The sequence below is a fragment of the Gallus gallus genome, chromosome 2 (assembly GCF_016699485.2).
Source record: "Gallus gallus isolate bGalGal1 chromosome 2, bGalGal1.mat.broiler.GRCg7b, whole genome shotgun sequence".
Taxonomy (NCBI): Eukaryota; Metazoa; Chordata; class Aves; order Galliformes; family Phasianidae; genus Gallus; species Gallus gallus.
In genome coordinates this window covers 79,342,175-79,356,174 of record NC_052533.1, presented here as the reverse complement: position 1 = coordinate 79,356,174, position 14,000 = coordinate 79,342,175, and the positions used below count along the sequence as shown (strand labels likewise).

General features: G+C 37.3%; 1 protein-coding gene across 11 annotated transcripts in view; it reads left to right on the top strand.

The window, feature by feature from the left end:
* Positions 1 to 14,000, top strand: part of PAPD7 (poly(A) RNA polymerase D7, non-canonical) — a 56,384-nt gene that overhangs the window by 27,066 nt on the left and 15,318 nt on the right. For 9 of the 11 annotated variants that reach the window (XM_046926570.1, XM_015282286.4, NM_001012950.3 and 6 more), the window contains exons 8-10: positions 1,007 to 1,133; positions 6,211 to 6,311; positions 6,584 to 6,756. In XM_046926570.1, the coding sequence (XP_046782526.1) occupies positions 1,007 to 1,133; positions 6,211 to 6,311; positions 6,584 to 6,756 (401 nt within the window). The remainder of the gene's footprint in view (positions 1 to 1,006; positions 1,134 to 6,210; positions 6,312 to 6,583; positions 6,757 to 14,000) is intronic. The other 2 variants (XM_040686949.2, XM_040686941.2) reach the window with 1 other exon arrangement.

The following is a 14,000-nucleotide window of genomic DNA, read 5'->3' as shown; positions in this document are numbered from 1 at the left end:
AGGATTTTTCATTATAGCTTGTTCATTGGCACTGATTTCATTTGCAGTCTTAAAATAAATACTTTCAGTGGTTCATACATTTCCAGTGTTCTCACAACATTAAAGTATCATTCTGAAGGAGGAAACCTTTTACTGTAAGCAGCTTTCTACCCACTCAAGATCTAATCTGTATTTTGGGCATGCAATTTGAGGGAAATTATTTTCAAGTGTTCTTTAAATTGAGTGGTGACGGTGAAGCTTTGGTGTCTGGTACCAAATATATCTACAGAAACCCCAGCTGGTTTCTTGCTAGTCCTGACAAGATCTTCCTGGGTGTCAAATGGAAGACCTGTGCCTGTACATGGTTGCTGATACAGATGCTTTATCTTGCTCGTTACTTCTCTGGTTCCTCATGTGGCACTGGGTTTGGGAGGAGTTCTGCTCTAAGTAGAATGTGCTTAAAGAGAGACAGTCAAGAACTACTGTGAACTTGATCAAAAGCAATGCTGTACAGACTTGTGGAATCCCACGATACAGATTTTGAGAAATTGGTTATCCTGTGATGATAAACACTGTTTATACATTGGCTTATTTAGCTGTAGTTTTGAGAAACTTCAGTAGGGTTGACGTAAGTATATCTGGTCATTGGTTCAGCGAAGATAATGCGGTTGCACAAGTGAAATTCTGAGCTAAGTTTGGCTTGCCAAAACTTTACTGGTAAGTGAGGTAGGTTCCTTCTTAGAGATCAGCTTCAAGCTTTGTTCATAGCTATATTTTTTTTCTTTCAGGCTGTAAGATATCAGTATTTTTCACATGCTGTACTGAATGTATAATTTTGAATGTCATTCCTAAAGCTAGCATCCTTTATGAGATGGGCACACTTAGTTGTACCTGATATGAATAGATTGGTCTGACCAGTTTAAACTAAGTTAAGTTGTATTGTTAAGGCTTCTGAGCTTTAAGTATGAATGATTTTCTGGTTACTGATATTAAAAAAGGTGATCTGATGATTGTCACATTATTTCAGGAAACGACGTTGGCAGAAGTTCTTACGGTGCCATGCAAGTGAAACAAGTTTTTGATTATGCCTACATTGTTCTTAGCCATGCAGTATCACCACTTGCAAGATCATATCCAAATAGAGATTCTGAGAGGTAATTAGTCCACTTTTTGAATATTGTTTGTTTCTGTAATCAATTAGGAATGTTGAGTCTAATCGATAAAAGGAATATTGCTTTTTATTGTTTAACTGCAGTTGTATTGAAATCTGCCTGGAAATTCAGGTTGGTCCAGTGCTCTGAGAGTGTAATACCTTCATGTGCAGCATTGAAATGAAGACAGCATGACAAAAGCCAGAATTAATCCAGTGTGAGGTTTCTTAGTGTGGAAGAATGCCGGAGTAGCCTCTCCACAAATGGTTTGCCTGAACTATTGCAAAGGAAAGACTGCTGACTTTAAACTTGGTTTGATTTCTGTCTGTATTACAGCAGAGAAATGGGTTTGAACAAAGTCTACACCTAAAACTAGACAAAGACTAGAAATTTGCCCTGTTCTCTAATATGTGGACCCCCAAACTGTTTTAGAAGGCTTCATATGAAATTAAGCTATTAGAATCAATTCACTTAGGTAATAATGGTTGAACTGCCATTAAAAGCTAGCATACTCCTAAATGTGGCATTTTTAGGGCACATTTTGATGTCTTTCATAGAAACACTGTTTCACAGTGTTTCTGAGAACACAGCTTAGTGTGTTCTCAGCTCTTAACTTTGCAAATTTTGTATATTTTTTGAGGAGAAAAAAATTAAGGTATCGCAGCTATGTCATATTTTCATTCATGCATCTGCTCTAGCATGTGGTGTTTAATCCTAACCTTCAGTGCAAAGTGGGATAGATCAGAGGGTGCATCTTCTCTGGGACTTCCCTAGAATTCTAGTAGTATTCTGAGCTCCCCAGCTAATTTCAGAGAGAAGTGGCTATAGGAAGTCAGGTTAGCCATATAGATAAAATTGCAAACTTTAGTCCAGGTGTTAATTTCCAGTATTAATGTAATTGGAAAGAGATATAGTTATCCTATAGTAAGTTTATAATTTGGTAAGACAACTGCATATATGGTATGTTTACCATAAAGAAGTGAACTTCTGTTTCTGGCTTTAATATTCCCAGGTTTTAATAGTGCCTGTGAATCCCTGTTTTTTTTTTGTGGTTCTAAATTTACTAAATTTAGAGACTTGAGACAGTTCATGCCCCCTGTGATGATGGAGATAGGTAGGAAGAGCGGGAAGAGTTGCACATTAACATTTAAGATTGCTGTTTTAAGATAAGGGTGCATCTCTTGGGTGTGTACTGTCTGATAATGTGTTGCTTCATTCCTATGTATGTATGGATAGAAGGACCTAGGGATACATGAAGCTTTGCTTGTCTTAGGCCCTAGTTAGCAACTTTGTGATTCTTCAAAGGTTATAGTCATTCTCTTATAGGGTGCCTCTGTTTATATTAGACATCAAAACTAAGTTTGTAAATGCATTTAATGCAAGTCTCAGATGTCATCAGTAAGTATACTTGTTACTGTATGTAGGAAAATGTTTGAATTTGTCACAGCTCCAGAATTGAGAAATCACAGTGGCTGTGTTTCAGTAGGTGTTATACATCTGTCCTGCCTTTCTCCTATTTTGAGCTGTCTGTGCCAGTGATACGAGTCTCAGAAGTTGTCATACCTGTAACTTACCATTGTGTTAGGAGCAATATGTCAGGTGTCATAACAGATGCAGCTTTCAATGAAAGCTAACCTGTTTGGTGTTGCCATAACTGGGGCTGACTTTCCCTGAAGTGTGAAAACTTGTTCTTGAACAGCCTGGTGGGTTTGAATTGTTATCAACTCTTTTCAGGGGAAACCTATGTACATCTTGTGTATGATCTTGTTTTGTACATGACCAACCATGTCAGTAGCTTTCAGATCTTTCTTAGTGATCATTATTGCCATTTTTCCAGAGTTAGTCCAACCTGAAGAAGCACAGGTCTAAGGTAACTTAAAGCTTTCTAGTCAACTGTTGCTTCTGATATTCTCTGTTTCAAAATACATCTGATTTGCTCTTTCAGCACAGGCCTTACTCGCCTATGTTCTGTGCTAACATGACCCTCAGAACAGTACAGGCATATCCACATTATTCTGTCATCTTATTTAAACTTCCAAATAGAACATTTGGGAGTAAATATATATATATAAATAAATAGAACATGTACTGGGAGTAAAGGCTGTCTTTTGGGCTTTTCATTGTATTTTGTCTCTGTACTGAGAAGAAACAGTAATCAGTTGAGTCTTAAAGGTAGTTAGTCAAAGTTACAGGGATTACCTTAACTCTCTTTTGTTCCTGGTCTTCTTCACACGTCTTTCTAGAATGCTTCATGAGAGGTTAGTAGGCCGTTCAGCAGATTCCTAGACCAAACAGTTTCCCATCTTGGAAGGGTTTCTTTAGTAGGAAAGACATTATACCTTATCTAGCTTATCTACCCATGGGCTTATCCCCTTGTTAGCAGCTCAGTTTCTTTCTTGCTGCTTGATCTATGTATTCCTGACTCTTGCCTTTGGTTAGATCTGATGAGCCTGTAGTCAGAAGCTGAGTCAGTTTAACTCTCTGGTCTGACTGAAAGAAACTACATCAACACTGCTGTCTCCTAAAGAAGCTGATCCAGTTTTCATTTGGCTTCTTGAAGGACAGAACAGAAGGAGGTGAAGCAGGAGGAAGTTGTTCAGAATAAGATGGAGAGCGTTATTGTATTGCTTGACAGTCATAAGTTATGCTGGAGGGCTGTGTGTGTATATATACATGACATAAATTCATCCTTGGGGTTATAACATGTCTGTAAATCAGGATGTTGGCCTACAATACTGACTTGTCATATTGTTGAAGCGTCAATGTGTGCACTCAGACAGCATCCCTAAACAGCAGCATAGCCACGTTTGGGAGGCAGATCAAGTCATACGAAATAAGGAATGGAAATCTGGTTCCGCTATGATATCTCTTCAGTATAACTAATACTGAAATCTTTTTTCAGTTTGTTGAGTTCTATATTCCTAATAGATCCCTCCTTACTTGGAGGTAAATGAGTGGTGGAGGTGGGTGAGGGAAAGATACTATCATGCCAGAAGGCCAGGGCTGAGAGTTGGAGGAAGCCTTGGCAAGGTTTTGCATGTTTCGGGCTGTCATTTACAGATGAGAATCTTAAAAATAGTCTGTGTGATACGTGAAGTGTTTGCTGTCTCTGTGCTTGAAAACTGTTTGGTCTGTTCTTAACCCACTAGATCTAACTGCTGGTAGGTCTGTGTGTTAGGTTTGTGTTGCCCCTGACTGGCCAAGAGAGCTCCCAGGACTGTGAAAGAGAATGTTAAATCGATCTAGATCTGCTGCCACAAGGCAGAAGTACTGTCTGAAACAGTCTTTCCTTTGCTTCTTGTCTTAAATGCTGGGTGGCCATCACTAGAATGTATACTGTCTCTAAAGAAGTATCAGCAATATCAGTTTTCCCTATACAGTATTTATCTCATCAAAGGCTTTACATTTTTCCTTTTTTTTCCAATCCATGTGCTCAAACAGATCCTTCTTGCTTTAGGTTGTTGCTCATCTTTATTATCAGGGAGATATGCCAGAAGTTGAGTACCCTTTAAGTCTTTCTCAGGCAGTGATTTTCGTGCTGTGGAAAACTGGCTGGAGCTTTAGCTATTGCCTCATTGAATTTTGTCAGCAATCTGAGCTTTTTAAGAGTTATCTTAAGATTTATTTGCATCATAGTTGTAATGTAGTGACAGCTAGAAAGTGTGTCTTCTGTTCCTTTTTAAGGTACTCTACTTAGTTGTTGAGCTATGAATCCCAAGATTTCATTATGATAATAGTGACAATCATGTCAAAGCATTCAATTCTGTATGTAAAATTCAAGGTTGTATTTTCCAGAATACATTACGGCATTTATGTAATTACATAACAATAGCAGATGACACTTGTTCTGTGCATCAGGATCTTCTACATCTGTTTGACTTGTTACTTAGGTGATGTCATATGGTCCAAAGTTTGCTTAAAATTCCTGTTTCAATGTTGACACACTGGCCATGTCTTTAAAGTTCAGAATCTAAATGTGGAACATGCGGTACTTGGTCTTGCAGTGAAATTATAATGCCTAAAGCAGTAGAACTGTTGCTCCTTGCTGAGGAGTTGAAATGGCCTAATAAAGGCAGTGTAAATACTTCTAGGCTGTATGTCATTCCTATTAACATACCTTAAAAATACCAATAAGGATACAGTGTACCTTTTATGGTGTGAAATTAATAAAAAAGCTTTATTACAAGTGTTGAAGATTTTCATAATCAAAATTTTACGTTTTTCCAGGATAGATAGCTTTTCATAGCCTGTTTTTTTTACAATAGTTGGTCCTTCATGGATCTTGAGCATGCTATAGTAAGCATTAGTATAGTTGGTGTTTCAGCTCCCAGCCCCTGATAGAAGGAAAACTTGAAAATTAGTTTCTTAAACTAGGACAAAATTGTTCAAGATAACATACAGTTCACCTGTATGAGTGTTGGGAAGGTGTGCAGTGAAAAGTTACTCTGTATTGATCATGAGTTAACAGAATAAAAGGATCAGGTGGGCTTCTTCTCACAACTAGTTAAATTTAAAAATTTCCTTAAATTCTAACTATGTGGGACTTTGTGCCAGTCTGTATCTTGTGTCCACTACGTCCCAATCCATGATACTTCCTTTGCAATTGTGGGGATCTTTCAAGATGCCTTGTAAATCTGTAAACAAATACTAGGGAGAGTCTCTGTTCAGCGTGAAGATGATTTGAGGGGCTGGGACATGGTCTTCAGTGCATTACACAAATGTTCTAATGGAGTGGAAGAAATACTTTTTGTTTGGGGAAATACAAGAGCCTGTAACTTGCCTTTTTCAAACACAATATAATTTGTGCATACTTTCTTGGGAGTTAAGATGAGTTCACTTTAAAAGTAAAAATTTTTACCTGTGTCAGTGCTTTCAGGTTAGCATGCCAGGAGAGAAGTAATAAACTAATTTAAAGTGTGATCATTCAGTGACTTATATGCTGTTTTAAGGAAGTGGAGAAGGTTAAAAAAGATACTTTGGTTAGGGATGTCTTCAATGGACTCCAAATGTAATTTCAGTGCTTTTTGAAATGCTTGCAAGTATATGTGTAACCAATAGTCTTAATTTAAATATCTTTTAGCACATTAGGTAGAATCATCAAAGTGACCCAAGAAGTGATTGACTACAGGGCCTGGATTAAAAAGAAGTGGGGGAGCAAAATTAATTTATCACCTGAACTTGGTAGGTATAGCAAATCTTTTAAAACCAACTGAAACATTTTTTCTTCAATTTGGTGCAGTTCAAAATAACTGTGCGCTGGAAATGAATTATTTCAGGTATTCTCTAGGAAACTTAAGGAAAAAAATAAAGGATTTTTTAACTTTCTGATCCAAAACTAATGTTCCGAGCTTGTTTTTCAGTTTGTTGGCTTGTTAAACAAGTGATTTTTAGATTTGAGGATCCATATGTTGTATTCTGTGCTCTTAATTGATGCTCATGTTTTCTGTTAACAGATAATAGGTTGAAAATAAGAGACCAGATAGCTCCATGCAATGGAGAACAGAACAACAACAGAGACTCTGAATCATCTTACAACCAACGCTTGACTTTGTCATTGGCTAGTACACAACAGTTATCCTCTGGCTCATCTGCATCGTCTGTATCATCACTCTCTGGCAGTGACATTGTAAGCTTTTTTATTTTAATGTGTTAAATTAATAAGCAGAGTTTATCACTCCCTTCAAAACATGTGATACTGTCCCTGAGCTACTACAGCAAATTAATAACCTCACCTGCTTAGAGAATTACTTCATTAAATGAAATAGGTCTTTGTTCCATCCTAAATCTTTGGTACCTATTGTGGTAGTAGATAGATGTAATAAGATGTATGTGCCAAGTTGACAGTAGCTAATTAAACAGGATAGTAAAAAATCTCTTAATTAAATCTTCCTATCAAGAAAAATCTCATTCTCAATTTCCAGTCCTGTTTTCTTGCACCCTAAATTGAATGTGGCCATCATATTTTACTGTGAGGATGAATAATAATACACTGTGTTTTCAGCCAAACAGTCAATTCATGTTCTAATGGTGAGAGGCCCTAACATGCAAGTTTGTCAACTTCCTTGTTGGAAAGAGCAGTTTGAAAGTGATTGCTAGGCATTATTGTAACTTCAAGGAAGAAGAGGTAGTAGTTTGTTTAGACTCTTAACAATTGTCAGGTGTTTCCTTTTGGTGTGGTTTTAAATCAGTGGAGTTGGGCTGTGCAGATGATAAAGCACAAACTCGCTTTGTGTGAGGTACTCAGAAATCTATTGAATTGCATTGTCAGGTGCCAGTATTGACTGGGAGAAGATGCAATATCCAGTTAAGTACAACTGTGAGTAACTGGGGGTGGTGCCAAGTCCAAGCACCTGTTTCTTGACTGCTTTCAAAAACTGGACAAACATGGAATTAAAAATTGTGGATTTCATTTTGAAGAACAAATGCATTCATTGTATCTTCTGATAGCTTGTAATTCCTGAACATGACTGAATTTTTATGTTGAATTGTCTTCTCTCCCTCTAGTGGATATGGTAAATACTTTAGTTGCACCATCTGGCAAGTGGAAAAAGAACAGCATGTTGTTTGCCAGTGATGCTGCTAGCTGTGTTCTTGATTTGAGTATGACAGTGAAGAACATAGAGCTGTAAGATGTGTTTTATGAGAAATTGAAAATTTTTATTTAATGTCATGCACTTTCAGCCTAGCTGGGGGCATGAGCAGTAATGACTTCCCCTTGGTCCCATTTTGCCTGACATTGCAAGATGAAACTTAATTGCCTAATTATCAGGTAAATTAGTAAGTGAAAAGTGGAAAAGCTCTCAACAGGAAGGACTTGCAGTTAGTTTGTGTGTTCCAGAAGTAAACAGAGGTGATGCTGTTTAGAAAAATAAGAAGCCTTATGCCCGTGTGCTTGTCTGTGTTTTATGCCCTGTTTATTGGGATAGTGTCCTTTAGACTGCCAGCATATTACCTTAATCTGCAGACAGGTTTCTGACAACTGAGTCCATTCTATTCACACTTGGGATATGCAAGGATGGTGGTAATCTTGTTGAGTAATTCTGAGCTGTATTTCAGAGTTACTTATTTCTTATTTCAGAAAGAGAAATGTATTCTGCTGAAGTTAAAGAGGTTCTGTGGTTTGATCTGGTGTAGTATTATGCTCAGGCTCCAGCAAAGGAAATACCATCATGTGTGAGAACTTATTTGTGCCAAGACTTCTAGTGCATGCTGCAGATAGGTATGATGCAGTGAACTTCATTCAGTGCCAGTTTCGGAGCAAGGGAATATGGTGTTAATGTTGATAGAGGTCCATGTTGTGTTGGCTATGATCTTTTGGAATGATGATTCTGTATTCATTTCAAGTTAAAACTTAAGAAGTTTGATACTGAAGACTGAAAGGAGGATGAAGATTGTAAAGAAAGTGCAGGAGGCAAGAAGATCCTAGATTGGCAGTTTGCTCTCTTACCAGATATAAAGATTATAATTTGTATGGATTTTCCAAGGTAGTAAGAATAACAAAATGTTAAGTGTCTGGTTGAAGTTCTAGTTTTGCTGTCTTTCATGAGCCCTAGCAGACTGGAATCTCGATCACAAAGAAAAGCTTTGCTAGGATCTAGTGAATTTCAGATCAGTCCTCTTAAAAGCAAAATCTGACTCATGATATCTCTTGCTATCTGAGCTGCTCAGTTTGTGGATTTATCGTACTGTACGTGTCAACAGCAACCTCTAACCCCTAGTGACACTTCACTGCAAAATTCTGAGTACTAATGTTCCCATTCTGTTAGCTCAGCTCTGTAGGCAGTGTAAATATTCTAGTACATGCTAAAGAAGAACCTATGAATACAAGGAAAGTGGTCATCAGAATATATGATTGCGTGTATATTTCTTGGCTTCTGTTAATTATTACTGATCTATATAGTATATTTTTTCTGAATGAAGTATTCAACTGTGCAGCTATTTAAAATGCCATATGCTGCCCTGATTAAAAAAAGCAGCATGTATTCTTTTCTTGCCCTCAGGTAAGTTATGAACTACTGCATGTTCCCACATGATCCAGCAAATGCTGAAATAAATAATGCTGCTGGTTGTACAAAGTTCTTCCTTTTGAAGGTACTTTATAAATATCTTTGCCATCAAGGACAGTGCAAAGTGTCTGAGCTTTTTCTCTGTGGGAGCAAGAATCAAACTGTTCTGCAATAGAAAAGTGTCTGTTATCAGGAAGTTTCATTTTAACCCTCCTACTGACTCCATGACTGCTACAGCAATCTAAAACCAGATGTTCACCTTTGCCCCTATGCAGGCTGGGGCTAACTGTGGACACCAGTCTCAGAAACTAAGTAACCAAATGTCTTTCTTTAATTTTCTGTTCTGGATGTGTGCTTTGTAACTGCTGATCTGGATTTCTTGTTGCTTAAGTGTTATGGAGAGCTTCCTTCCATTAATTCACAATATCTTAGAGTAGTGCTGGAGAATATTTACCGAACCAATGATCTCTGCCTAATAGAAATACTTATGGTATGTTCCTTTCAGTCTCACTTCGGTCTAGTGTAACCTGGTACTAAATACACTCTGTAGTTTTGATGCCCTTGTGCCAAACAAAGTTTAGAATTTAACGTGACAGTGGTACCTCCATATCAGTAACTAATGTAACTGATCATAGGAAAGCTCTAAGGCTGGTTTTTAAATCCAATAGATGCACAACCTCTGAGATTTAGTCCAGAACAGTCTCAAAGTTTTGTTGGATGTTTGGATCTAGGAAATCTTGTACACATTATCTCAGAATGCCTCTAATGGTGACTTTCTTTGGGCTTGTGTGACAAGACTTCATGATGAATTTTGAATTCTCAAGATCATACAGCCCTGTTAAGGTAGTGGAAGTTCCATTGAACAAGGTAACCTGTGTAGTCTATTTAACTCTCTTAACAGTTATGTGTTCTTTCAGGCTGTTCCTGAATTTTAGCTGTAATCATTGCTGTTCAGCCTTTCTAATAACATTTTGTCAGAATGTCACTGCTTGATCTGCCCACCATTCTGCCACTGTCAAGGGATATGCCAACCAGTACCTTAAATGTTTTGTGGAATGTCTTTTCACTGTCTTCAGATCTTAAATATTCACTATTGTGATCAGATACTAATGTTATTAAAGTAGTAGATAAATGACTGACAAGACTGATCCTCATTATTGCTGTCATTCTGCTGAATACAAGATCCATGCTGACTTAGGAACTGTTACTTACTGTGCAGTATTTGTGGCTTTTACTACTTGGGCTCAAAGTACTTAATTATCAGCATTTCCCTTTTATTCCTGTTAATCCCAAGGGCTGTGAATTTCAGCTTATTGGCAGAAACTGTTGAACTTCACAATTTGGAGCTGGTAAAAATGACATGATCTATCCTCATGAATTTTGCTTTCTTAAAGGGATGAAATTTGCAGGTGTAAGGCATATGCTTATCTGCATTAGGACAGACACCGACACTTCAAAACAGTTACTGTAACAGCTCTTCTTGCAGACTTTATATCTGTCTAATGACTATGATTTATTTTGAGTTCCAGTTAAGTGTGTGTAGGGGGGTGGGCAGGAGGAGTGTGGCCCAGCAATTCTCAATCTGAGAGCAGAAGCTGCACGGAAGATTACTTTTCTACCTTTTTACTTGTCTGAGTGCATGCCCTAACTGAAGTAACCATTCAAATATGTATGGATAATTGACCATCTTTTGATAGAATGCATATCCTGTCTTACTCTTCCTCCTTCCTGAACAAATAAGGGGAAACAAGTCCTCTAAAACAAACAAACAAAAAAAAAACAACTCAATCTTTAGTCTCTCAAGAAAGGCTGACTCAAGTCAGTACTTAAATCTATCTCCAAATAGAGCAGTCAGCTACCTTGAAACCTTCCCTCCCCAAACCTCTTAAAACTTTTCTTTTCCCTATTCTTACTGTGTAGGCTTCTGGCATTTTCTGTGGATCAGAGAGGAGCAAATTTTGCCAGTACTGCTCTTTCCTGATTATTTTCCTTTTTCACTCTCCAGTTCTACACTTTGTTTTTGTTTTCTTAACCCATATTCTTATGTGCTGTTTTATACTATCCTCTATTCCTTCAGTTCTTCTCTCTCAGTTGCTTGAGCAGGCTTTTTATTATGTATACCCACTTGATGTAGGAGTAAACTTGTGCATTGCTGCAGGAGACAGACTTTGGCAAAACAGGTCATTTAGTAAATTATTCTGAGCAAGAAAAGGTGCAGAGGAATTGTGAATCAACAAATAAAACCTGATTTTACTGCTGTGGTGTCTGTGAGGTAAGGAGAAAGAAGCACACAATTTCATGAGTTAGGCTACTTTTTGATGCCTCCAGCTAATTATATTATTGCTATATATTAATATTACCTCACCTGAAAAAGAGGTGCCAAAGCCATTTTAGGATGGAAGAAAACCTAAGCTGAACATTTATATGCTCAACTTGCATTAAGTGCTATAATTTAATGCTTAATTTGAAGAATATTTACCTGCAAAATAAGAAATGTTATTGTAATCTTAACAATTAGGGCCAATTGAAAGCCCATGAAATGAGAGTGGTAGGAGTAATAAAGGAAGTTTGAAATGACAAACTTTGGGGAAATATCTTCTGTTTAATATTGATAAAACGAAGAGTAAATTTGCAGGCATTGGAGAAGATGACACAGTGAGGCTAAAGGGGCACTTTGCTTGTATTTTTAATATTGGGAGATTCTAATTAGATTAACTTTAGTTGTATTTCTGTAAAACTACTACTAGTTTTGGAGGACGTGTATTTTTCATTTTGCTTCTGTTATGTATGTTCTTATTCTTTTTCCCCCCCTCTCCTATTAGCATGACAAACATATTTTGTTTTTGTAATGCAGTTAAACTAAGGACAGAAAAATCAGTTGCATCTTATTTGAGGTTTTGTATTGTTCATAGATTGGCAAATGGGAAGGGTGCTGTTTTATTATTGATGCAAATTCACTATCCTGTGACCTGCCATAGACAGATACTGATCTCATTCTACTTTATTATACCATAGTTTATATTAAAGTTATGGCTCCACCTACCAGAGAGGGAAATGGCACAAGCTGGTGTGAAATGGGATGAGGATATGAAGTCTGTCAAATCACCTTGGAAGTATGTGGATTTGTCAAGAAGATTTGAGTGTGCTGGACTAAAGCCATTCAAGCAAGATTATGCACTGACATTCTTCAGTGCTTTGGCTAAACTTCTTTGAAATGTCTGAATTTTTCTAGTGTTACTTTTTTCTCTAAGGAGTGTAGTTTCATACTACTGCTCAGTCAATCCACTAGTTGTTCTTTTTAGGGATGACTCTGCTCGGTAGCTCCTTGGGCTTTTCTGCATTGATACTCAGCTGAACTTGTGGTGAGTTGATTCAGAGGACAAGACTTGAAAGAAGAGATCACTGTTTCTATGGTTTGCCTCAGAATTGGCTCATAATGGCAAATGCTAATGCAAGCACAGTGGAGAGAGCAACAATGGAAGAAGTGAGAGGAGTAGGAATGGCAGCAGTTACCTATTAGATCACTTTGCTCCTGCTGTTTTAACAGCACATTGAGAGAAGCATGTGAAAAAAATCTATACTGTCAAGTTCCAGCTGTAGACATCAGTGCTCAGTTCTTTGCTTTCAAGGAACACAAATGTAGTCTTTGTTCTCACAGCTTCCAACTCCTGAATGTTGTAGGAAAGTGAGGAAGTTGAACTGGTGGAAGAAGGCTGGAGAATGGGACAGTAAGAACGTCTTTGCCAAGATCTCTAGTTCATTCTTGTATATGTGTAGGGGACAACCTGCGTATGTTATGCTACCAAGAAACTTTCATTCCTTTGTTAAAGATTTTGATTTCTTAATATTGAGTCCTAGGACAGTTAGATTTTTTTCCTCAGAGTAACAATTTAAAAAATTGACTGAGGTTCTAAAACTTGTTTGGCCCATGGTATTTAAAAGAAATACTAAAAATTGAATTCGTGAAGTAATAGCTATTGTCAGTTGAAAAGTTTGAATTGACTATCTATGTCATGAAACAAAGCAGAAAACACTACTTTTTCCATGCAGTTAGGTTTGTGGAAAGGATACTTGTAAATATAATTAAATCACATTATATTAGTGGAAAGTGAACTAGTGTGCTGAAGCATGGGTGTATCTATAAACTTTACCTTACATCTTACCTTCTATCTAAGCCTTGAGTTATTAATGGAATTCAAATAAACTGTTATGGTCAAACCTAGTTAGTGAGGGGTTCCTGATGTTAGGAAAAGACATTTGCATCATAAGATCACTTCAGCTTTTCATCTTCAGTACATTTGTTGTTTCACTGTTTCTGCTTAGAAAGAAAGTTAGGGATCCTGTTAGTCATGCAAAAGTTGTAGTTCGATCTGGCTGAGTAATGCTTGTTGTTTCTCCTCCATGCTTTTTCCTTACCTACAATGAGGTAAACTGAATACTCCTACCTAATCAGAGATAAGAGTAGTAGAAATCTTCCTTTTGAATACTGTGTTCTTATTGTGGAAGTTGAAACTGATTTAAAGAATAAGTTTTAAAATGGAAAGTTGTCAATAGAATAAACCTGTATCTGTTTCCAAAAGCATCTCTTCAGGTATTTTTGTGAAGGGCTATGGTAGGCATTCAAAGTAGCAATGAAGAGATTGCGAACTTACCTAGGTGCTTACTGCAGTTACTATAGCTTCATCCATGTATAATTAGCTAAAAGAATTAGGGGGATCTTATTCCTGTATTTATATCTGTAGCCCTTATACTGGCGAGGGCCAGAGCTCTTGTCTTCCAGACAGGGATCTGAAGTGTTGTGAGTATTTGTAAACATCTGGATCTGTGCAGTGTTAACTCTGCTTATGATGCATATGCAATTGCT